Source organism: Staurois parvus, unplaced genomic scaffold, assembly GCF_062004578.1.
Source record: "Staurois parvus isolate SC_StPar_1 unplaced genomic scaffold, SC_StPar_1.0 ptg000131l, whole genome shotgun sequence".
NCBI lineage: Eukaryota > Metazoa > Chordata > Amphibia > Anura > Ranidae > Staurois > Staurois parvus.
The window spans coordinates 10,001-35,537 of NW_028317927.1; the positions used below are offsets into that span (position 1 = coordinate 10,001).

Consider the following 25,537-nt stretch of genomic DNA (forward strand, 5'->3'; position numbering starts at 1 on the left):
TAAAAATATGATTGAAATGTACAGTAAAAGTTGGCAAGTATTTCAAGCTTTAGTCATTTTGCATTTTGTAGCTATCTGCACTTTTCCAATCCTTTCTATCAGCTCTTTGCATCCATAATTTCTACCATTGATAATGGCTTTGATATGCTTTGCAGCTTCCATGGTTAAGCAAGAAAGTTGTCTTTCCTTGTTCACTGTTCATTTCATTTTATTTCCAAAGAGTATCATCCTGAAAAGTTGATCAGCAGGCATGGCAAGCCATGTTGTGTGTCAAACATAAGCTTTGCTTTAAGCTGCATGAATTCCATACAGCTCCACAACCACAATCCTAAGCCGTTATTTTTGAATCTGTATTTTCATGTTTCCACAGTCAATCTAGGCAAAAATGTTAAGGGAAAAGAGGATATACAAGTCAACTTACTTGATGCTTCTTCATTTTAGAGTTTACAAAGACAGAGAGACTCCCCATCTGCGGAAACATTCCATATGTTCAGACCCCCTAAGGTTTTTTTATATTTACTTCTTCTTGTAGATATGGTCTGTTCTTTGTTTTTGATCTGCACACTATTCATGGTTCCTTTTGCAGTGATTATTAGCAGAACAATTTTAAAAGTCTACAGCAACCACAGTAAAAAAAAAAAAAAAAGTGTGTGTGTGTGTGTGTGTGTATATGTATGTATGTATGTATGTATGTATGTATATATATATATATATATATATATGTATATGTGTGTGTGTGTGTGTGTGTGTGTGTGTATATATATATATATATATATATATGTATATATATATATATATATATATATATATATATATATGTATTGTATGTATGTGTATATCTGTGGGGCATCCTCAAACAGAAGGTGGAGGAGCGCAAGATCTCTAACATCCACCAGCTCCGTGGTGTCATGGAGGAGTGGAAGAGGACTCCAGTGGCAACCTGTGAAGTTCTGGTGAACTCCATGCCCAAGAGGGTTAAGGCAGTGCTGGAAAATATTGGTGGCCACAAAAAATATTGACACTTTGGGCCCAATTTGGACATTTTTCACTTAGCGATGTACTCACATTTGTTGCCAGCAGTTTAGATAGTAATGGCTGTGTGTTGTTTTGAGGGGAGAGCAAATTTACATTGTTATACAAGCTGTACACTCACTACTTTACATTGTAGCAAAGTGTCATTTCTTCAGTGTTGTCACATGAAAAGCTATAATATATTTACAAAAATGTGAGGGGTGTACTCACTTCTGTGATAGATATTAGACTTTTTGCTATGGCTTTAGTTTAATATGAATAAAGCTTTAGGCTGGCTTTATGCCATTGTGTTGCAGTAATACATCGTGCACATGTTCCCTTATTGTGGTGCCATTCATTTTCATTGACACTGAATGGTGTGCTCTCTCAGAAAAAAAAAAGATCTGTTGTTATTGACAGACTTTTTCTGAGTCTGCCAATAACACTTTAATAGTCTCAATTTGAAAGTCCCCCTATGCAAACCAATACAATTATGCAAATGTTATACCTAAACTGGCCAGCTCCATATTCTAATGAATCTTGTTGGTGTTTGCTTTCCAAGCAGATCGCAAACTGGAAATGGTTTTCAGTGCTACGTTTCTCTGGCACCCAAGGCAAATATTTCAAAGTGTTCTCCCACCCTCCAAGCTTAGGTAGATGGAGCTTGCAGTTCCTCACATGCAGTGGCAATGCCACTGCTGGGTCCAAAAATGACAGCCGCTGTCCACTTGTCCTTAGGTAGTTGCCTAGCTATCTTTTAGTCTATGGATAACAGAACAGGATAGAGGAGGTGTTGGAACAGATCTAAATTTCTATTAACATTATCACAACAAAATATTTTTCTTACATTTTGGAAATAAAGTAGTCTTTCTACCCCAGCAAATGTGCAAAATGTATTCTGCATCTCCTGTTTTATAAGCCACTAGGATTTTGTTTCCTTTTAAAAAGCTATTTAGAATTCAGTATTGCAGAACAGACTAATGAAAATTTTAAAAAGTTTATGTACTTGTATGAGTAAAACAAAAATCAACAAATCGGGAAGAAAAGGGGTCAGTAAAACTAATAAAAATTAACTTGGGATCAATAAGATGCAACTGTTTGTTTGAAAAATACTTTTTTATACTTTACACAGAACAATAGTTTATAGCTGAAGACTACAATGTGTTTATTCCTAAATGCATGAAGAGCAGGCCTGGGCATTCATGCTGACAGTTCAGGCCTGCAGGTTGCACTAGGAGAGCATAGCTCTTGCTATGCCTCATGTCGCTCTTGTATGTGTGATGATGGTGTCAGTGTGTGTTTGTGTTGGTCCAATTACTGTCAGCACATTATATTGGATCATATATATATATATATCTAGCTCCAGATGTCTTCAGTATCTGTTCTCTTTATATCAAAACTACATGTGCATGGACATCTGAAGATAAAAGGCTGACTCATTAGGTCCAAAACATGTCATAAAATTCAGACCAATGGCAGTTTTAACTTGGGTTAATAAACAGATTAAGCAACTGGCGCACACTCAAGCTGTGGTGGCCACAGCATCACAAAGCTCACACCATGGCCAAGCATTCATGCTACACTTCTGGCTGCACATCTTTGCTCAACTACTTGTGTTTCTCAAACCAGTAATCAAACAAGGTTGAAGATCTCCTGGTCCCAAAAACAGGACGAACATTTTTTTGTTCTCTATTACTTTTTTTTTTTCGTACTTTATTGGAGCCTTTTTTCTAATCCTCAAATTTTAATTTTTTTTTTTTTTGCAATTCTAAACACTATTAAGCACATCCCCCGATTTGTGAAGGTCGCCAACTAGGAAAGGTAGTACATCTCTCACCAAACTGAACCCTGCAAGCCATTTATTTTTGCTGCTACATTTTCTTTTTTCTTTTTTTTTACTTTTTGGTTTGAAATTTAATGAGGAATTCATTTTGGCTATAGTCTTTTTACTGTAAAAGGAAAGACAAAAATGGTCTTTGTTTAACACTCTTATCCCGTCTCTCGTGAGTATATTGTGTGGGACTGCTGATAAAATCCACACAATACATCTGCTATATAGTCATAGCCACTTCCATACTTAATCAGATTTTTTTTTCCCAGACTACAAAATGGAAAATGGCCATTTGAATTATAATTTAAAGTAATTGTGAATTACATAAAATAAACCTGTAAGTAACTGTTGGTCTGGGAAAAAATAATGCTAAAACATTTAACTTCTGCTAATTTAATATAGGTGACCATATTAAAGGGGTTGTTTTAAGTAAAACCTAAAAATGATTGTCATTAAAGTATTAACATAGTAGGTTGAGCTGTGTTCTATTGTTGGTGATAAATTGCTTTTTCAGTTAGTGCAGTTCTAGGAAGGAAAATATTTGCAAGTCTTCCTTTTTTGATTTACCTGCTTACAAATTACAGACACTGACAGCATAAGTTAGTGTACATCTGGGCAAATTAAATTATTAAGTATATTTAGTACATCTCTGCAATACATGCACATTTCCCTGTGTTTATCCCTTTAAAAACTATTCAAGCAGTGTGAGATTGCTGTACTTGGGGCCCACCAGAGGAAATGAGTGGATGCACATCTTTTATAGTGGTCCACATTCTACAATGCTGCCATATTATTTTATATCTTGAACTATAGAACATTCTACAAGGCCACCATAGAAACTTATACCAAGCTGCAACCATAATTATGTTATCCAGCAAGATCATATCATGCTACAACCAGGGGCGTATCTGCCGCAAGGCAAACAAGGCACCTGCATTGAGCAGCATTTTTCGGGGGGGGGGGGGGACCATCGCCCCCAGGCAGAAGGGACCAGTGCCAGCTACAAAGGGCTGTGCTCAGGTGGGAAGAGGGGGGGGGGGGCGGACTCACATCAACAGGTAGGCTGTGCATCGGAGCCAGGTGACATCCACTGCTGCACCGCTGCCCTGTATTGTCACTGTCAGCACTAGTGGGGGCGGGGAAACCACCTGATTGGTTACTAGGACATCGGCAGTCCTAACAACCAATCAGGTGCTTGCCTGGGGGGGAACTTTGGGGACCCTGATGCAAGGGGAGGGGTTGTGAGGACCAGGGGCAGACTGACAACTCATGGGGCCCCTGGGCAATAGGGGATCCTGGGGCCCCTGTATCCTTGCCCAAACTAAAAAAAGCCTATGAAAAAGGTACCAGGGGCATCTCATGGGGCTTCCTACTGACCCCAGGCCCTCAGACAGTACCCGAGTTTCCAAATGGTCAGTCCGCCCCTGATGAGGACCTTCTCCTGTATTCTGTCTGCTGCCTGACCATCTCCTGGGGTGGAGCTCTAATAGGAAGAGGTGGAGCCTAGTAGAAGGGGCAGAGTTTACAAATGAAGGGGTGGATCCTAAACAGGAAGGAGTGGGACACATTTAGATGGGGGAGGCATTTTAATCTTGCCTAGGGCAGCACAAAACCAAAATACACAACTGCTTAACTGCAAGAACATATCTTTTATAATGCATGCTGCCATAGATGTGTTATCAAGTATAACCGCATCATATACACACTTCCCACTTGCAGATCGCAATATGTATATAAACATTGCAGTTTGCAAGTGGTTTACCGGTATTATGAATGAAGATAACAGCCGTAACCCCGGCATCTTCCCTTTTTTTTTTTTTTTTCCCCCCAGTCGGCTTTCTCATGAAAGTAGTCCGGGTGAATCATTGCTCACTGGATCGCTTTCAGTAGCGGTAAGAGGTGATCTCTCCTCAACCCCCCCCCCCACCACCACCACCACCACCAACCAGCTTAGAGCTAAAACCAGCGCGCACGAGAAACAATCCGGCAGTTGAACTGGATGGACTTTGTTGTCTTTTTTTAGCCAGACTAACTGTTACTATGTAACTATGTGTGGCCGGCTGCTTAGAGGTGATCGTCTGACTCTATCGTCTGATTGCCTTTATGGTCTTGGAGGACCAGAGGGACATCATGACGTCACTTCCGGTCCAAGGCAGTTTAAAACTATTTTTTTTTTCTAAAGCAAAAGGATAAAAAAAAATGTTTTTGATCTTTTGCTTTTAAAGGTAAAGGAGAGATCGGAGGTCAAAAATATTTCGGATTTCTCCTCAGAGGACCTGTCATTTTTTATTTCTGTTACAAGGGATGTTTACATTCTATATAATAGGAATAAAAGTGATTTTAAAAAAAATAAAGGGACAGTGAAAAAATAAATTATAAAAAAAAATAATAATTTAAAGCGCCCCCATCCCTCTGTGCTCGTGTGCAGAAGTGAAGGCATATGTAAGTTGCACACACATATGTAAATGGTGTTTGCAGCACACATTTGAGGTATTGCCACAAACGTTAGAGCAAGTGCTATAATTCTAGCGCTAGACCTACTCTAACTCTAAACAGGTAACCTGTAAACATTTTTAAAACATCACCTCTAGAAATTTTTAAGCACTGTAGTTTGCCATTCCACGAGTGGGCACAATTTTAAACCATAGCAGGTTGGATAACTAACTATTTACTTGCTTTCATAGTTTAAATAAGAAATTGGGGGGAAATATATATATATATATATATATATATATAACTTTGGGGCCAATAAGTAATTTTCTACCAAAAACAAAAAAGATTTAAACGTGCCAGAGAATCTTGGTCTTCCAGTGGCAAAAAAGACATGTGCAGAGATAAGATGCAGCAGAAAAATACCTGTTGATTTCCAGAACTACAGTGAACTCCTACATTCATCTCTAAGCTGACAAAATAGTGCCTCTGTTGCACTGTAAGCTCTAGCATCCTAATACCCATAACATACAGGGTGGTGTTCTGTAGTCTGGCAGGGTAGATCTCGGGTAGGGCTGACTGACTCTGTTGCAGTGAAATCTAAAGCAGTGCAGAGTTGTCAGCTCAAATAGGAAGTTAGGAGCCCACTGGATTGATGCAGGATTAATTATTTTTTGGTGTCTTTTCAGCATTTCTAAAGAGACGAAACATGCATATATTGCAGAGATGTACTAACTTGTGTTTTTTGTTTTTTTGTTTTTTTTTATGCATAGACATAAACTTTAATTCCATATTCTCAGCTCAATGAAGTAGCCCCTTTAATGTGGTGTTTTAAACATTGTGTGTCTTTTACTCTGCTTTATAACTGTAAAAATAAGTTTACTAAACTTTGCTTAAGTGTAAGTCTTTCTTATTACTTAGTCATTTTAACTTCAGAGGAACATTGAATAAAGCAAGTTGTAATCTATTCACATGAAAGCTTTTTTTTTTTTTTTTTTTATCTATTGAAATATACATGAAAGGGTTAACGTAGAACTATCTGCAAAACATTTCCTTTTTTTTTTTTTTTTTTTTTTTCATTTTGGATAGAGCAAGGGAGTTATATAACCCTTGTCAGTTTATTTTTTGATCTGTGTCCCATTGTGGAGGTTTACATTCGCTTCCTGTCTCATACCTGAAACTTGAAGTGAGGGAAATCCCTGGACATTAAGGGAATTCCTTGGGGACTCCCAGGTCACCAGATCTAGTGTCCCCATTGGAAGATTTCCCCTCTATTACTTTTCTGGGTACAACTCAAAATTTGTGTTGACAGGTGTTCCAATCCATCTCCACTCTGTCCAATATTAAAAAAAAAATTTGCCTTTTTTTACTTTAATTTAAAAAGTCATTTAGGCATTTCGACATTTTTTTCCCCCCAAGCAGTAGTCTAAAATAGTATGATTTTCCAAAAGTTATACATTTTTCTGCAGGGTTAAAGGCTCTACTAATATGTTTTTCATTAATATCTTAGGGTGTTTTCATGTTCATTACAAATCGTCATGAATTTGGAAGGCTACTTTCTACAGCCAACTACAATATTTCCCACTATAACAATGACCTTTGGCAAATATTTGAAAATCCTGTGGTATGTATCCAAGTGTTTTGTTTGTTTTTTGTTTCTTTTTTTAAGTAGGTATGTGCTTAATTTATGATTGTAACTAGAGATGAGCGAAGTATTCAAAAATTCGATTCAGCTGATTCGGCGAATTCGAGGAATAAATTCGATGCGAATATATTCGCTGCGAATTTAACTTATAAAAGGGTGTTTTTAGGCTTCAGAGAGCCTTCATATTAGTGCAGAACACTGTACCTTTAATTTAAATGCCCTTGGAGTCTGCTGGGGAAGAGAAATAATACTGTCAGTCAGTATGACATGCAGATGAGTGCCGTCGATCTTAGAATCACCGCACACTTCACTCATTTGGGCAGTCACGGGGCCAAAACCACAGTGTGGAGCCACAGTATGGAGCCACAGTGTGGCGGTGGAGGCAGCAGCAATGGGAGGCCATACAGCACCCTATGAAAAAATGGAACCCACCAGAAGTGTGAGGAGACCTGAAAGTGGCACATGGCAGAGTGTGGCGATGGAGACAGCAGCAATGGGAGGCCGTACAGGGACCCATGAGAGACTCTGGACCTGGCAGCAGCATGAAGAGGCGGTACAGGGGCCCATGGCAGATTACGGGCCTGGCAGCAGCAATGGGAGGCCCGTAATCTGCCAGCACCCTATGACAAAAAATGGAACACACCAGCAGTGTGAGGAGACCTGAAAGTGGCACATGGCAGAGTGTGGCGATGGAGACAGCAGCAATGGGAGGCCGTACAGGGACCCATGAGACACTGTGGACCTGGCAGCAGCATGAGGAGGCGGTACAGGGGCCCATGGCTGATTACGGGCCTGGCAGCAGCAATGGGAGGCCCGTAATCTGCCAGCACCCTATGACAAAAAATGGAACACACCAGCAGTGTGAGGAGACCTGAAAGTGGCACATGGCAGAGTGTGGCGATGGAGACAGCAGCAATGGGAGGCCGTACAGGGACCCATGAGACACACTGGACCTGGCAGCAGCATGAGGAGGCGGTACAGGGGCCCATGGCAGATTATGGGCCTGGCAGCAGCAATGGGAGGCCCGTAATCTGCCAGCACCCTATGACAAAAAATGGAACACACCAGCAGTGTGAGGAGACCTGAAAGTGGCACATGGCAGAGTGTGGCGATGGAGACAGCAGCAATGGGAGGCCGTACAGGGACCCATGAGAGACTCTGGACCTGGCAGCAGCATGAAGAGGCGGTACAGGGGCCCATGGCAGATTACGGGCCTGGCAGCAGCAATGGGAGGCCCGTAATCTGCCAGCACCCTATGACAAAAAATGGAACACACCAGCAGTGTGAGGAGACCTGAAAGTGGCACATGTTTGGGGCATGATTCATGGCGGATTTAGTCAGTTGTGTCAGGAACTGGTGGTTTGAAATCCAGACTAATCCACGCCTGATTCATTTTCACAAACGTGAGTCTCTCCACACTTTGGGTGGACAGTCGTGTCCTCCGCGGAGTTACAATACCTCCTGCCGCACTAAACACGCGCTCCGATGCCACGCTACTGGCCGGGCATGACAGCCTTTCAAGGGCAAATTCAGCTAGTTGGGGCCAAAGGTCAAGTTTCGTTGCCCAGTAGTCAAGGGGATTGTCTACCTCGGTTGGCAGGGTGCTGTCCAAGTAGGCCCAAGCCTGTTGTTTGAGGTCCTGCTCCAGGTCCACCTGATGCTGCTGCTGCTGTGGCTGGTTAGTAGTTTCCTCACTGCGCTGGTGAAGAAAGCTACTCATCATCGACTGCAGACTGAGGCAGCCGCTGCTGGTGGAGCTGCCACTGCTCCTACTACCCCACCCCTCCCCTGCTGCCATGGCAGCGGAACGCGAGCGCACAGGGCCCACAGTGTCTGAGGATGGACGTTGGCGCAGAAAGGCAGAGACCAACTGACTACATAGGTGGTTTTTATAGTACGTTATTTTGGCCTCCCTCTCAGCAGGTGTGAAAAAGGCCACCATTTTTGAACGGTAGCGAGGGTCCAACAAGGTGGACAGCCAAAAGTCATCCCTCTGTCTGATGGTTATTATTCGGCTGTCGCTACGCAAGCAACCGAGCATGCTATGGGCCATTTGTGCCAAGGAATGCGAGGGACTCCCTGCCTCCATCTCCACAGCATACTGCCACGGTGCGTCTGGGTCCTCTGTCTCCTCCTCCTCCTCCTCTACCAGATGCTCCTGCTCCTCCACTCCTGTCCGCTGAGTGGAAAAACCACCCATTTCACTCAATAATTCCTGAGCACAAATGTCCTCCTCTACCTCCTCCTCTTCTTCCTGTCCTGCCCCCACAGGGGTCATGTGGCGTTGAGATCTGTGCGCCACGTCTACCGCACCCTGACCAGCCATTGTTAACAGCATTTGTTCCAGGACGTGCAACAGAGGAATGACGTCATTCATCCCATAGTCCTGCCGACTCACGAACAGCGTGGCCTCCTCAAAGGGCCTCAGCAAGCGGCAGGTGTCGCGCATGAGCTGCCAATGGCTGACATCGAAGTTACACAGGGGAGTACCTTTTATCCGCTTGTAACATCAGGAATCGGTGATGGCCTTTCGCTGTTCGTAAAGGCGGTCTAACATGTGTAGGGTTGAATTCCACCTTGTTGCAATGTCGCAGATCAGGCGATGCTGTGGAATTCCGTTCTGCCGCTGCAGCTCAAGGAGGGTGTGCTTTGCGGTGTAGGAATGGCTGAAATGCATGCAAAGTTTACGTGACGTTTTAAGGATGTCTTGCAGTGGGATGGTGGATTTTAGGAACCGCTTGACAACCAGATTGAACACGTGAGCCATGCATGGCGCATGGCACAACCTTCCTTGACGCAGAGCAGACACCATGTTCTTTCCGTTGTCGGTCAACATGGTTCCGATTTTCAGTTTGCGCGGAGACAGCCATCTGTCGATTTCTCTGTTCATTACACTCAGAAGTTCCTCCCCTGTGTGACTACGTTCGCCAAGGCATACCAGGTGCAGCACAGCGTGACACCGTTGCGCCCTGCACATGTGATATGCCGGTCGGGTAATGGGACTTGGCACGGGGGTGGCGGCTGAGGACACAGCGGAAGAAGAGGTGGTAGAGGCGGACATTTTTTGTGGACCAAGGACGTGCAAACGTGGAGGCAAAAGCGGCGTGACCTGTCCAAGTTGCTGGTGCGGCTGTGCCGGCACCACGTTCACCCAGTGGGCCGTAAATGACATGTACTGTCCCTGACCGTAGTTACAGCTCCACACGTCGGCGCTGCCGTGCACTTTGGCAGAGACCGACATGCTCAAAGACTGGCCCACCATCTCTTCTACATGTGAATGCAGGGCTGGCACTGCCTTTTTGGCGAAGAAATGACGGCTTGGCACTCTCCACCGCGGCGCGGCACAAGCCATCATTTCTCGGAAAGGTGCTGAGTCAACCACTTGGAAAGGGAGGGACTGCAGCACCAGCAACTTGGACAGGAGGACGTTCAGCTTTTGCACCGTCGGGTGCGTGCTCGCAAACTGTTGTCTCTTGGAAACGGATTCCAAGAAAGACTGCTGACGGAATCCGTGAAGAGGAGTAGCAGGAGAAGGAGCATCTGAGCGAGCGGAAGATGCCAACGAGCGACAACTCCCCTCAGCAGAGGTGTTGGAGCCTTGACTGGCTGATAGAGGGCGATTGATGTCGGGTGACGGAGCAAGTAACGGAGCGGGTGATGGAGCGGGGGCTGGGGCAGGCAGAACCGCCGTATCTTTATCACGGTTTTCCCAGGCCACCAAATGGCGACGCTGCATATGCTGACGCAACGCTGTAGTCCCAACATGGGCCCCCTGGCCACGCTTGACTTTCTGGCCACATAGTCGACATACGGCTACGTTTACTTCCTCGGGCAGCTTGACGAAAAATTGCCACACCGCCGAGTAGGAAACTTTGCCCCCGATACTTCTCACTGGCTGACTGCTACTTCCTCCGTGCACACTGGCACCACTACTGGCCATGGTGGTAGGCTGCAGTGGAGCTGGTGCTCTACTCCGTGGCCGTTTGCCTCCACTGACACTGCTGCGACCCTGCTGCCTCCTGGGCAACCCACCGACTGTTTTGCTCGCTGCCAAGCTGCCACCCTCTTCTCCTGATGATGCGGAAGCAATAGCCTGATGACGACGAGGCTGCCAAGTGCGATCAGCCTCATCATCATCATCAATTAGGGTCTCCGCCTCACTACTAGCCCCCTCGGCTGCGTGTGGGTCAGGAGACAGACCTGTCTCTAGACCGGCTACCGAGCCACTCTCCTCGCCAGTACTTCTTCTTCGCCTGGCTGCTGAAGAGGCGGATGTCTCCCCCCGTTCCTGACCGCCCTCTGTTAGCTCTTCCTCACTGTACAGTGGGGCTGAGCCCAGAGCATGCGATACTTTGCTTGGTGAGGGAACACCAAAGGACAGGGGCAGGTAGAGGACACGTGATTTCAGTGGGCTTGCTCCCGGGCCATGCCAACTAACGGTTGTGTCTGACGTACCCACCGACCGTTGGCTGTAGGTGTCAGAGGTGACCTGGGAAGAGGAAGACGACCGAGCCAACCAATCGATGACGGCAGGGTTGTCGGTGGAGACACGACCGCTGGATGACACCGGGAGCACTGGCCTCTGGCTGCGACTAGTGCTGCCTCGACCCCTTCCTCTGCTGCCACGTCTGCTCGCTCCTAAAACATTGCCTCCTCTGCCACTCCTCTGCATGTTGTCTGACATACTCTTTAATTCAACGATTCTGTGTCCCTCAGTAACAATTCTGTGTCCCTCAGTAACAATTCTGTGTCCCTCAGTAACAATTCTGTGTCCCTCAGTAACAATTCTGTGTCCCTCAGTAACAATTCTGTGTCCCTCAGTAACAATTCTGTGTCTGTCCCTCAGTAACAATTCTGTGTCTGTCCCTGAGTAACAATTCTGTGTCTGTCCCTGAGTAACAATTCTGTGTCTGTCCCTGAGTAACAATTCTGTGTCTGTCCCTGAGTAACAATTCTGTGTCTGTCCCTGAGTAACAATTCTGTGTCTGTCCCTGAGTAACAATTCTGTGTCTGTCCCTGAGTAACAATTCTGTGTCTGTCCCTGAGTAACAATTCTGTGTCTGTCCCTGAGTAACAATTCTGTGTCTGTCCCTGAGTAACAATTCTGTGTCTGTCCCTGAGTAACAATTCTGTGTCTGTCCCTGAGTAACAATTCTGTGTCTGTCCCTGAGTAACAATTCTGTGTCCCTGAGTAACAATTCTGTGTCCCTCAGTAACAATTCTGTGTCCCTCAGTAACAATTCTGTGTCTGTCCCTTAGTAACAATTCTGTGTCTGTCCCTGAGTAACAATTCTGTGTCTGTCCCTGAGTAACAATTCTGTGTCTGTCCCTGAGTAACAATTCTGTGTCCCTGAGTAACAATTCTGTGTCTGTCCCTCAGTAACAATTCTGTGTGTGTCCCTGAGTAACAATTCTGTGTCCCTCAGTAGTAATTCTGTGTCCCTCAGTAGTAATTCTGTGTCCCTCAGTAGTAATTCTGTGTCCCTGAGTAACAATTCTGTGTCCCTGAGTAACAATTCTGTGTCCCTGAGTAACAATTCTGTGTCCCTGAGTAACAATTCTGTGTCCCTGAGTAACAATTCTGTGTCCCTCAGTAACAATTCTGTGTCTGTCCCTCAGTAACAATTCTGTGTCCCTCAGTAACGATTCTGTGTCTGTCCCTGAGTAACGATTCTGTGTCTGTCCCTGAGTAACGATTCTGTGGCCCTAAGTAACGTTTCTCTGGCCCTAAGTAACGTTTCTCTGGCCCTAAGTAACGTTTCTGTGTCCCTAACTCTCTCCCTCAATACAGCCAGGTCTGCCTCTCTTGAATGACTGGAGGCAAATGGAGAATTCTAAAATGGCCGCAATTTATAGCTCGACCATTACACAGTGCTGGCTGGCTGGCTGCTGATTGGCTAATGCGATCACATGTCATGAATGAATGCATTATGGGTCAGCGCGCCTTGTCTGCGCGCCTTCCCAGAGATCCCCGCTCCGTCGCCGCACATGTCGCCGCCATTTTTGGAAAAATTTCGATTTTTTCCTAATATTCGAAACGAATTCCACTTCGCCAAGTTCGATTCGCTCATCTCTAATTGTAACAGCAGGTGGTGTGTTTTTTTTTTTTCTTTAAATTATGGGTCTTGTCGCCATTCTGTAAGGGTGTATTCACATGACTAATGCTAGACTAAATTGTTTTCCATTGTGCCAGTTTTACATCAATGTCCTGTGCACTAAAAAAAAAAACAACTGGATGGGTTGCATTTTATCACAGCTCATTATAAGGATGAAGAGTTAAAAAAAAAAAAAAAAAATGTACAACCAATTGTAAAATCACATAATCACACATGCTTTGTGTGAATGAGCCCTAAGATGAGCATAGCCTAAACAATTGTATGTGTGTTTTTGTTAAAATTAAATTTTTGTGTATAGTTTGCAATTATATTCTTAAATAAGGAGTTCTTCATTACATGCGTAGACTATGTTTCCTTCTTTGTAGTCCTGGACAGTGGTGGTGCTCCTACTCACAAGTTAACAACATAGCCATCCGGAGGATCTCATTGACCATTGTGTACATTTCAAATTTTAAGGTTTCCAGTCTCCAGCGCCCTCCTATAGTCTGTGCCCTTTCCCTTCCAGGAGTGAGCGAATTCCCCGTTATGCATAGTCCAGGTGTATTGGGTTGGCTAGATGCGCTGCAGCCATACATATTTATCAATCTTTGATGACCTTGTTCTCATAAAAGGTGTTTGTCTACTCTATCATGAACTGTCTTTGCGTTTTCATGTGATTACCGGATATGCTTTGCTTGAGATGCTTGGCATACTGCTTTCAAGAATTTTTTTTTTCTTGATGACATTTCTGTATTTGACCCTCGATCATTGTATATACTTTCCATCCCTGCCCCCATTTTGTTTTTTTGTTTTTAAATTTATGTGCCTTGTAAAACTTTAAAGCATTCAATAAACTGTTTAGACAGTGTGCACATCTACTTTACAAATTATAGCAATCTGCCAGTACAGTAGAGACGGTTAATTATAGTAAACAGGATTCCCCAGCCCCATACATATGAGAGATCTGTGTAAGATTTTTAAGCAAGTAAAAAAGATAAGCAGCAATTACATTTTTTTTTTTGTGTACGCTATGGGAATGGAAATGTGTAACACATATGAAGTCTGTGTTAAATAGGTGGAAACAGTTTGATTTGGGTTACTTGCTTTTATCTGAAATTTTTTTTTTTTTTTTTTTTTTTTTAACAGGATTGGAAGCTAAAATATATAAATGCTAACTACTCAAAGATCTTTACAGAAAACATTGTTGAACAGGTAAGAACATAAAATATATAGAAAGATTGTTCATTAGTACTCCATGCACATTAGGTAGCACAAAAAATTTGACTCTGCTAGTACTTCTTCATATTCATATTACTTTATAGTGGTAGGTTTTTTACTTTGTGCAATGAATTAGTGTCTGATTGGCTCAGTGTCATCAGAATGTTTTCAGGCATTGGGAGAAGGAGGCGAGGTGTTTTAGATGACATACAAGTGGGAAAGGGGGAGAGTGCACAGCAGTAGCATAGTGTTCTTTTTATAATTTATTGAGCTGACACTGGAAGCTGTGAAGCTGCAATTTAAAATATCAGTGTTTCTGTGTTGGCTTTGCAGTGTGGCAGAGCTGTGAGAATCAGACTAAGCTGCAAATATTTTAGTAAATCACTTTTTACAGTATATTTAAGTTGAATATATATTGTACCTGTTTTAACTGAGTGTGCTCAATTTACCTTCATGGCCCAGAAATTGGGTAATGTTGAATACAAATATTTTTATGAGCATTATGCAAGACACTGAAAATATCTAGTTGTAAATGTAATTAACAATGCTTAAAACTTATGATTCAAATATCATACAAAAATTGATCCTAATACGGTGCATACCTAAAGTAAGTTTCTTCTTTTTTTTTTTTTTTTTTTCTTTTTCTCCCTTGATGCAGCCCTGTCCAGATGTTTTTTGGTTTCCTGTGTTTTCTGAGGAAGCTTGTGATGAAATTGTAGAGGAGGTGGAGCATTTTGGACAATGGTCTGGTTCAAAACATTCAGTAAGTAGCTGTATTGCCTAAAGCAACAGTGGTAGATTTGGACAAAAGGTTCCCAACACCGTGAATATGTATGCATAATTTTTGATGACGTAACAATATCTCTAATGCTAATTCAACATGGATGGAATAGTGACCATTGGTCAGTATCAGTGGAGTTCCCCATTGTCGGTTTGGTATCAGTGGAAAGAGTAGTGCCCCATGATTGATATCAGTGGAAGAAAAAATGCCCCACTGTTGGTGTGAGTGGGAGGAATAATGCTCCATTGTTGGTGTTAGTGGGGAGGAATAATGCTCCATTGTTGGTGTCAGTGGGAGGAATAATGCCCCAAGGAGTGGATAAGGGGAAGCTGCAGTTTGGAGACCACTGCTCTAAGCTATACCTGTAATATTAAACACCTTTCTTGTTTATCATCCCCTTCCATGGAATGCCACTCCACTCTTGAAAAATCTTCATGTAAAGTTAGCTATGAAAGTGAAACTTCCAGGGGTGTCGATCTCCCAGGTCATCTGCTGCTCTCATTGGTTCTTCCTAATGACCTTCACATCACTGCAGGACAGAGTAATGTTAAAGCAAAGAGAACCAATTAAAACTGTGGGGTAACTAGTGCCCATTTTCTTGTAGACTTTACATGAAATATGTGCTATCTTCTTTTACAGGTATGGCTTGATTTGTAAAAAAAAAATTGTAGTTGCTTTAATCCCTTCTAACCCAAACTCTTAACCCCTGAGGTGAGAGCTTAACCTCTAATACACTGAACTGAAGCAGTAATCTCACTATAACCTAACCACTCAAACACCCTTAACACTAATGAACCCATTTTCTGCGGCACATCATTCATCGTGTGGTGGGAGTATCCACATTGACAGCACGTCATTCAAAGCATGCAGCACCAAAATCCAACACCAGGATAAAATGATCCAGGATTGTAGGTTTTTCATTACATAATAAAGCATTATTAACCTTCCATAGCTATTTTTGTAAACCATTTTTTTTCCTTGTAATTAGGACATACGAATTTCTGGAGGGTATGAGAATGTTCCAACAGATGATATTCACATGAATCAGATTGGGATGGACAACGAATGGCTCCACTTTATTAGAGAATATATTGCTCCAGTAACTCTCAAAGTGTTTGCTGGCTACTATACAAAAGTAAGTCTCCTTTTTTTAATATCTATTCTGGGACTTGATAGTACTCTAACTTTGGTGTTTACTTGTAATGGCCTGTTATTAAATACTATGCTTTTATATCCATTCTGTGGATCCTGTTACCTAAAAGCCTAGGTTTAATAAGATCAAACTGATTTTCATTTTTAGGGCCGAGCTTTACTCAACTTTGTGGTAAAATATACACCTGATCGACAGTCCTACCTGAGACCTCATCATGATGCTTCAACATTTACCATCAACATAGCTCTCAACACAAAGGACACAGATTTTCAGGTAATTTTTGTGTCAGATATTGCTGTAAAGGTGCACTGGTGAGATGTACAGTGGGTACCTGGACACTTTATATACCACTTGTGTAGTTTCTGAAGGAAAATCCTAATTGTCTTAAAACTTGTACTGTTTTTAAAGCAAAATTGTGGTTTACTTTAATCCTATTTGCTAAGTAGCATTTATCTATCTCTGCCAGGACCAAACACAAAAAATGCCTGGCACTTTTGGGTTCGGAGAAGCATGTGGAAGTGCTGGACCAAGTACTAGGAGTCACAAGGGTAGAGTCCATAGCCCTGTGTTAGATACAACTTGTAGCTCATATGAGGTGGTTTCTTCTAGCAGCTGAAGAGAATCATGTGGCAGTGAAAGGAAGTGGAGTGTGTACTGGTCTAAAGATTTAAGTGGAACTATTGCTTTGTTGTGTATGGGCACATCTCTTGCATAGCATGTCAAAGCTGAAGAGATCTAAACCAAGAATAAAAACCACAGAACTCAAGATGCCAGGATCACAATATGGGGGATGATATTGCTGACTTGTTTTGTTTTTGAAGGTGCAAGTTCCATGGCTTTCTTATCCTGTGTTTATTAAATGTTCTGACACAACACAAGTTGCATCCATGTTCTGCCGCAATGTTGCCAACCTACCAGATTGATATTCACTGACACGACACCCAAATTTTACTGGCACAACCAAGATTTTTACTGGCATTTCCATAAATTAATAAATTACTTATGGAATTATGTAGCCGTATATAGGCTATATACAAGTATAATATGCAATTAGCAATATGTTTAAGGTAGATATTAAGGCAAAAAACATATTTTGTATCTTATTTTCTCTATAGTAAGTAGCTCAGGGACAGGACTCATGAGGGCAAGAAATTAGAATGGACAGGCACACACACTTGAAATTGACTCTGTCCGTGACACTGACAGCAGTGTGCAGCAGCACAGAACACCTTACGGACATGACGCGTCCCCTCCTGAGTCAGTTACAGTCTCTCTCCATGCCAGGTGGTCCCTTTAGTCTACTCCAGTCCAAACAGCACTGACAGTACTGCTCCCGACTTGCCTTGCTCCCATCCCGCGGACACACACAAGGCTCTGGCCACTTGGCTCGGCTCCCTTGCACCCAGTCATCACGTGACATGCTCAGGCACAGCCCACGCCCCCACCCCCTTCCAGCGCTGCCTGAACACACTGTAGCAGGCACTCGGACGGTGTCAGCCAACTCAGGACTGGAACTGTGCATGCGCGGCTCCAGACCGGAACTGTGCATGTGCAGTTCCGAGATGGGCTCCCCAAATTTTAACTGGCAACCTTTTTCCTGTCACTGACATTTACTGGCAGGAGAAAAGTCAGTTTTTTTACTGGCTGCCAGTAAAAATACTGACAGTTGGCAACACTGGTTCTGCGTATTGACTCGTACATTTGCTTGCAAGCTTGTCAGTAATACCAGCATCCATATTTCAGAGTGGACAGATACCTATTAAATGTAATATTAAGTGCAACTAAACCCATCAATTTACTTGTTTCCCAAAACCGCTGCATGCCATGATTGATGATTGTCAGTTATATAGAAAAGTGCAGCGCTAAAAATGTGAATAATATATAATTGATAAATCAAAAATAGGAACAAAGCAAAAAACACTGTGAAATTATGTCCTAGTGCAAAAGGACACTTTGAAAAGTCCTTAAATGCAATCCTATATCTTCAGTCACTAGGATGATCATGTATGTCCAAGTGCAGAACATATCACCCCACTCAGTGTGAAATATCCTTAAGTGCAATCATATATCTTCAATTAATATGATCATACATATAGAAGTGCAACACGTGTCACCCCACTGTTAAGGATCCGGGTATGACCAGAAATGTGTGGGAACACAGGTGTAGTCAGGGCTGGAGAGGTGGAATGGTCAGGCAGGCCATTAGGTACTGTCAGGCACCGCCCGGCAGGATCTTTAGTACCCACAGAACGGGATTCCCCAGGGCGTGGAGTCTAAGCCCCAGTCTGCCTTTTCACCAGAGCCCCTGATGGTGGGGATGGACTTGGCGCAGGACTGAGACCAGGTCGCGGCCCCTGAGTGCACCCAACTGTGGTAGAGGGGTCCGCCGAGGGTATGTACTGGGGGAAAGCCTGACGTGAAGAGGCTGGCAGACCTGGTAACAGGGACAGATCCGTGCAGGATGGATGGTCTGGGTAGCATCAGGCGTAGTCAGGCAGGCCAGGTCAGCAACGCACGGGCAGCGAGGTACCGGAGGAGCAGGCAGAGGATAGTGTCACAAGCCGGGTTCAGTAACTCACGGGCAGCGCGGTACAGAGGATCAGGCAGAAGGATGGTCAGGCAAGCCAGGGATCAAGCAGGAGAAGTCAGCAGAGGTCAGGATCAGGCAGGGTCGGCAACAAATCAGATAGTCAGCAGAACAGGAACACGGGATACACGGTACAGGAGGCTCATGGGAGACATACACCAAGGCCCTGACTGCAGGTATGGCCATTCCTTAAATACACCTCCTGCAATCAGATCCAGGTGTTGGCTGATTGCAGGAGTGAGCTCCTGGCTGCTGAGAGCACCCGCTGGTCAGCCCTGGTACTGCAGCCCACACGGCAGGTGAGTCCCACCGCCAGTGCTGAGTCCATTCCTGACACCCACTCATTGCTCAAGGGAGGCTTACCAGATAAATTTGACCATAATGTTAGAGTGGTTAAATATGGTATATATATGATCAAATGGCAACTGCTCCAACCTCCTCTACAGCCTCCAAATGTGGATTAGACCGCATTCGCCCACTCCAAACGGATCAACAATGTCAAGCATGTAATGGGCATATGCATAAAACAAAAAAACTTATCAGTGTTAAATCCTTAGCAAAGTTTATTCAAACCAAAGTATTGCACTTACATGAAAGAGGATACAGAACAGCACTTGTATAATGGCAAAAATCTGCTTGTTCCCACTTCAAAGATGGCCACGGGCGTGCGCACATGCCTGTTGATATATGCCCTAGCTCCACCCAACAAGTTTCATCAGAAGTGACATCATCGGGGATCAAGGGCGCACGTCCGTCACCACGCTTTTATAGGAGGATCACAGAGAGAGGACCGGCTGTGATTGGTCACACTCACTAAATAGTATGGATGCCATGATACATCCATAGACAAATCGGGCCATTAGAAAAGTATAGAAATAGTGCTCCAACAGTATAAAGAAACCTTTATGTGAAGGTACCAATATGAATTATTTGCACGACCCCCTACCAGTAAACAGATAAATGCAAACAATATAATTAGGACAATATAAAATAAAACCGCAACCCCATAGAGGTGAGCAATGTAATTTAAATTAAAACCATCGTGCAGCAATATACCCCCAAAGGGTAAACAGTGTAACTACACCTCCAAAGAGGTTTTAATTGGAAATAAATAAATATATATATATATATATATATATATATATATATATATATATATATATATATATATATATATATATATATATATATATATATATATATATATATATATATATATATACAGTCATGGCCGAAATTGTTGGCACCCTTGATATTTTTCCTGAAAATCAAGTATTTCACACAAAAAAGGTATTGCATTAACACATGTTTTGCTATACACATGTTTATTCCCTTTGTATGTATTGGAACAAATATAAAACAGAGGCAGAAAAGCAAATATGACATAATGTCACACAAAACCCCAAAAATGGGCTGGACAAAAGTATTGGCACCCTTAACTTAATATTTGGTTGCACACCCTTTGGAAAACATAACTGAAATCAGTCGCTTCCTATAACCATCAATAAGCTTCTGACACCTCTCACCCGGAATTTTGGACCACTCTTCCTTTGCAAACAGCTCCAGGTCTCTCTTATTGGAAGGACACCTTTTCCCAACAGCAATTTTAAGATCTCTCCACAGGTGTTCAATGGGATTTAGATCTGGGCTCATTGCTGGCCACTTCAGAACTCTCCAGCGCTTCTTTGCCATCCATTTCTGAGTGCTTTTTGACGTATGTTTGGGGTCATTGTCCTGCTGGAAGACCCAGGATCTTGGACGCAAACCCAGCTTTCTGACACTGGGCCCTACAGTGCGACCCAAAATCCTTTGGTAATCCTCAGATTTCATGATGCCTTGCACACAGTCAAGGCACCCAGTGCCAGAGGCAGCAAAACAACCCCAAAACATCATTGAACCTCCACCATATTTTACCGTAGGTACTGTGTTTTGTTCTTTGTAGGCCTCATTCCGTTTTCGGTAAACAGTAGAATGATGTGCTTTACCAAAAAGCTCTATCTTGGTCTCATCTGTCCACAAGACGTTTTCCCAGAAGGCTTTTGGCTTACTCAAGTACATTTTGGCAAACTGTAGTCTTGCTTTTTTATGTCTCTGTGTCAGCAGTGGGGTCCTCCTGGGTCTCCTGCCATAGCGTTTCATTTCATTTAAATGTCGACGGATAGTTCGCGCTGACACTGATGCTCCCTGAGCCTGCAGGACAGCTTGAATGTCTTTGGAACATGTTTGGGGCTGCTTATCCACCATCCGGACTATTCTGCGTTGCAATCTTTCATCAATTTTCCTCATCCGTCCACGACCAGGGAGATTAGCTACAGTGCCATGGGTTGCAAACTTCTTGATAATGTTGCGCACTGTGGACAAAGGCAAATCTAGTTCTCTGGAGATGGACTTGTAACCTTGAGATTGTTGATATTTTGCCACAATTTTGGTTCTCAGGTCCTCAGACAGTTCTCGTCTCCTCTTTCTGTTGTCCATGCTTAGTGTGGCACAGACAGACACACAATGCAAAGGTTAAGTGAACGTCTCTCCTTTTTATCTGCTTTCAGGTGTGATTTCTATATTGCCCACACCTGTTACTTGCCCCAGGTGAGTTTACAGGAGCATCACATGCTTGTAACATTCTTATTTATCCGCAGTTGTGAAAGGGTGCCAATACTTTTGTCCAGCCCATTTTTGGAGGTTTGTGTGACATTATGTCGAATTTGCTTTCTTTCCTCCCTTTTTTTGTTTTGTCCCAATACACACAAAGGGAATAAACATGTGTATAGCAAAACATGTGTTAATGCAATACGTTTCGTGAGAAATACATGATTTCCTGGAGAAATATCAAGGGTGCCAACAATTTCGGCCATGACTGTATATATATATATATATATATATATATATACATATTAAAAAATGTATCTGGTAAGCCTCCCTTGAGGACTGAGTGGGGGTGACACGTGCACTTGAATATGTCTGATCATATTAATTGAAGATATGATTGCACTTAAGGATATTTCACACTGAGTGGGGTGATATGTGCTGCACTGACATACATGATCATCCTAGTGATTGAAGATATAAGTGCATTGAAGGACTTTTCACAGTGTCCTTTTGCACTGGGTCTTATTCATTTCAGTGTTTTTTGTTTGTTTTTTTCCCCCAATTCATCAACTAAGATAAAATATATTCACATTTTTAGTGCTGCACTTCCGTATTGAGCTTTTGATGCTTTTTTTTGAGCTCCAAAAAGCATTTTTTGTGCATCTTGTTGCACTGCAAAATGCCCACTTTCTTAGTGTGTCGAGGGTGCAACTCGTGTTGCACTTTTTAGCGTGGTGTTGGCGCATATTTGGAAATGCATGCAGAAATGTGCATTTCTGTGCACATTTCCAGTATGCGCAGGTGTGAAGGGAGCCAAACTATAAATCCATCAAATGGCTGGTGTCATAACTGATCACGTGCAGCATGATGGCAGCTGAAGGCCAAAGAGGCAAAAAATGGCAGCTTCTTTGGCTGTAAAGCGAAGCCTGGAGTGAAAGAAGGAAAAGCCTAGACGCAGGGCCGTCATGACTTGGTAAAAAGGGGTTTGGCATAGTAGGAGTCGTTTGTGGATCAAATGAACAGGATTCATGAGTACTCGCCAGATTAGTGGATAGAGCTGTAGTAGGTAGTCGGAAGAAAGCTTGGTCGGGACAACTTCTGTGCAGCCCTGCTTTTCTAACCAACAATCATGCGAGACATGAGTGCTTTGATGGGCCTGCTGTCACAGCTTGGGGCTGCTGCAGCGAGTAATGGCAGAGCCTGTCTTTTAAATGCAGGCTTGTGTGCTGCTAGGGGGAGTTCAGCAGAGGGGTATGGATCATGCTCTTTCGGCCTCTACACGTGCTCAGAGGTTTTGGCATCTGGTGCACTTGTGCTTTGTACTGCCTTCCCAGGTCTGGCACAACTTGGAAAGCCTCCCTAGGGACACTCCAGGACCATCACCTCTGCATCATCCTGCTGCTCAGGGGTTCTCAGGGTAAATCCCTATCCCAGTCCTCGGTGGAACCCACACGGTAAGCTGCCCTGGTGCCTCAGAGAACCTTTTTCCCACCAGACACTCCATCACTTGGGCTGCTCTGGGGGCTGGGTGAGGGAGAGCTGTGTTGGCAGGATCCATCCTGTTGCCTGGTACAGCTGGGGTCCCTTCTTCCCAGCCATTCGTTAACTGGCTGCAAACCATTGCAATCCTCACCAATGTTATGAGGGATGGATCTGAGGAACTGCTCCGCTTTCTTTTTGCTGCTTGGTTTCCTTAGATGCGGCTCATCGGATTTCTGGCGGTACAGTCAGTTTGCACTATGACTATAACGTGTGGACACCGGTAGAAGGGGCAAGTCTGCACACTGTGCTATGTATTTGTCCTGATAGATGGGTGGCTCACCACATTGTTCTGTGGTTCGGAGATATTTAGTATTCTTTGTCCGTTTAATTTCAGTACTCCCCCTGGCTGACAATTTGCATTCAGCAGCTTTGCTCCCTGAGGTTGTTTCAGGTAACCTGTTAAGGATGATTGAGTTGGGGCACACGGCCGGTCCATTCTGGGCCCCTTCTTTGGATGTTTTAGTTTTCTCTTTTGGATGTGTTCCCAGTCGGGACCACATAATATTCTGCCTTGTTCATCATGGGCAGAATGGAAGAAACTGTTGATCCATCTTTGTGTTTGGGTTTGTACACTTTCTGCTGGGTTTGTTATGGTCGGGGTTCCTTTTTAGCTTAGGCAGCTATTGTGTCTGCTGTTTTTGTCGCCAATTCTTTCCTCCAGTTTTATCTTCTGGATTTTTTTCATCGGCAGGATTTTTTTATTTCATCAACCGTGGTCCATCCTTAAAGTGTTCAATTTATTTGTTGTTTGAACCTTTAGTTTCCTTCCTGCAAATGGGTGTTTCACGGCACATCCAGCCATCGTTCATCATGCCCTACCCAGATTAATTTATGGGCAGATCTGGCTGTTTTTAGCACTTCTGTTGCCTTGTTGGCCACAGTTTCACTCATGGTGGAGCATTTTTTTTTTGGGGGGGGTTCCCTCTGCCCTAAAAAGCTTGAGGGTTTATCCATGGTGATTCGTTTTTGGGTACCCTGACTGACTCCGCGGGTTTTGGTAGGTCAACTTCCGGAGGCTAAACTTGTGGATTTTGGAGCAGTTGTTCACTCTGCCCGTCTCGGTAGCAATATCACCTTGCGTCTGCTGTATTCTCAGCTGGGTACACTTCCCTTTGCCTGTAGGTTCATGCCTATGGATAGGGTTTTCAATCACCACCATGGCATTGGGCACTGCAGGGTTTTTGTTCCTGGTTTGTCACATTTTTGTTGAATCAGGAGCTTACTGAAGTTCTGTGGGCGTGTAACATGCCTCGATACTTGCAATGGTAGGTCGGTGCGGTATTAGGCGTGACCAAGGGTTTCGAGTATTTGCTGGTATAACTTTCTTGGTTTTTATACGGACCTTTTTTTTTTTGCCTGCTTTTGGGTGGCAGGTTAGTTTGCATATTTCCAGGGGCATCATAGCACTTGTCCCTGGCCTGTGCACTAGCCTGGTGACAGGGTTTCTTAGCATCTGGTCCTCCTGGATGTGTTTCTCCATTTTGCTTGCTGTGAAAATGTGTTTTTTTTTTTTTGTTTTTTTTTTGTCATGTACAGTTTGGTTCAATTGTGATACTCTGGGCCTGGTGCAGGCCGTTAATCAGGGTCGGCTTTACCCCCCGGCGGTTATTCATTTGCCTTGACAATTGGTTCTGTCCTGTTTTCTGCCTTTATGCTTTTCTGTTGCCTGTTCATGTTCCAGGTTGCACTGACAATACTCACTCTCGTTTTCCATGGCACATGTTCCAATGTTGCCACTGGAAGCGTAGTGCCTCGAACTTCCTTGTCAAGTTTTCCTTGGGTTGACAGTATCTTTGTCTCGTTCGGCGGTAATCCTTCTGGGTCATTTATTCTCAGGTAGGAGGTCTGGCTCAGCTTGTAAAGGGGGTTGGCAGTGTAACATCACAGGAGGGAGTGCGTTTGTTGTGTTGTATTTCTTTTGTCTGTAATGAAGGGGACCGGGTGCCCATGTCTTCCCTCATCCATACATTGGCAGGCTTGGCATTTTTGTTTGGGCTGCTGAGTTGCTGTGATCAAGATTTTCCTGGGTACGCTAAGCCATACGTGCCTATAGTGGAAGCTGGTAACCATTTGTGATAAGGCCCCATAATCCTTAGCAGGCCCTCTTGCCTCCCTGTTTCCTACGTAAATCCTTGTGAATACAGACATTGCTGAGCCCCCTATCATGTCAGGTCTCATTGCAGTTTCATGGGCTACTATACCTAAAGTTATGCCCTTGATCAAATCGTATACTAACAAAAGCCAAGACTGCTTGTTGAGAATTTCTAGCCTACTTGAAAGTCTGTATGATTGGCATAGCAAACTCGTGCTTATGAGCATATGTATTTGGTCTCCAGCAGTTTTACCGTGCGTGTATGTGTTTGCAAACTTTTTTGGATAGATTTTTTTTTTTTTGCTAGGGCATAGCAAAGTTGTTTTTTTTTTTTTTGTTGTTTTTTGTTTTTTTTTCCGAAAGCAAAAATGGATAATGTCTTTGAATAATCCCTTTTTACTTGAAGAAACTTGATGTTAATTTAGAATGTCTCCTTCTGATGCTTTGATGAGCACTTTAAAAGAACCTCTCCCAGTAATATTTTTGCACTTTAAAAGAACCTCTCCCAGTAATATTTTTTTTTTTTTTTTTTATGTGAAATATTTTGTTCAAGCACTCCCATCAAT

At 43.5% G+C, this 25,537-nt stretch overlaps 1 protein-coding gene across 3 annotated transcripts in view; it reads left to right on the top strand.

Moving 5' to 3' along the window:
* Positions 1–25,537, top strand: part of PLOD2 (procollagen-lysine,2-oxoglutarate 5-dioxygenase 2) — a 31,187-nt gene that overhangs the window by 2,528 nt on the left and 3,122 nt on the right. Inside the window, exons 3-8 of one of the 3 annotated variants that reach the window (XM_089672553.1) lie at positions 442–504; positions 6,783–6,896; positions 14,159–14,224; positions 14,889–14,993; positions 16,000–16,146; positions 16,312–16,437. In XM_089672553.1, coding sequence (XP_089528679.1) covers positions 442–504; positions 6,783–6,896; positions 14,159–14,224; positions 14,889–14,993; positions 16,000–16,146; positions 16,312–16,437 — 621 coding nt within the window. Of the gene's footprint in view, positions 1–370; positions 505–6,782; positions 6,897–14,158; positions 14,225–14,888; positions 14,994–15,999; positions 16,147–16,311; positions 16,438–25,537 lie in introns of all 3 variants that reach the window. The other 2 variants (XM_089672555.1, XM_089672554.1) reach the window with 2 other exon arrangements.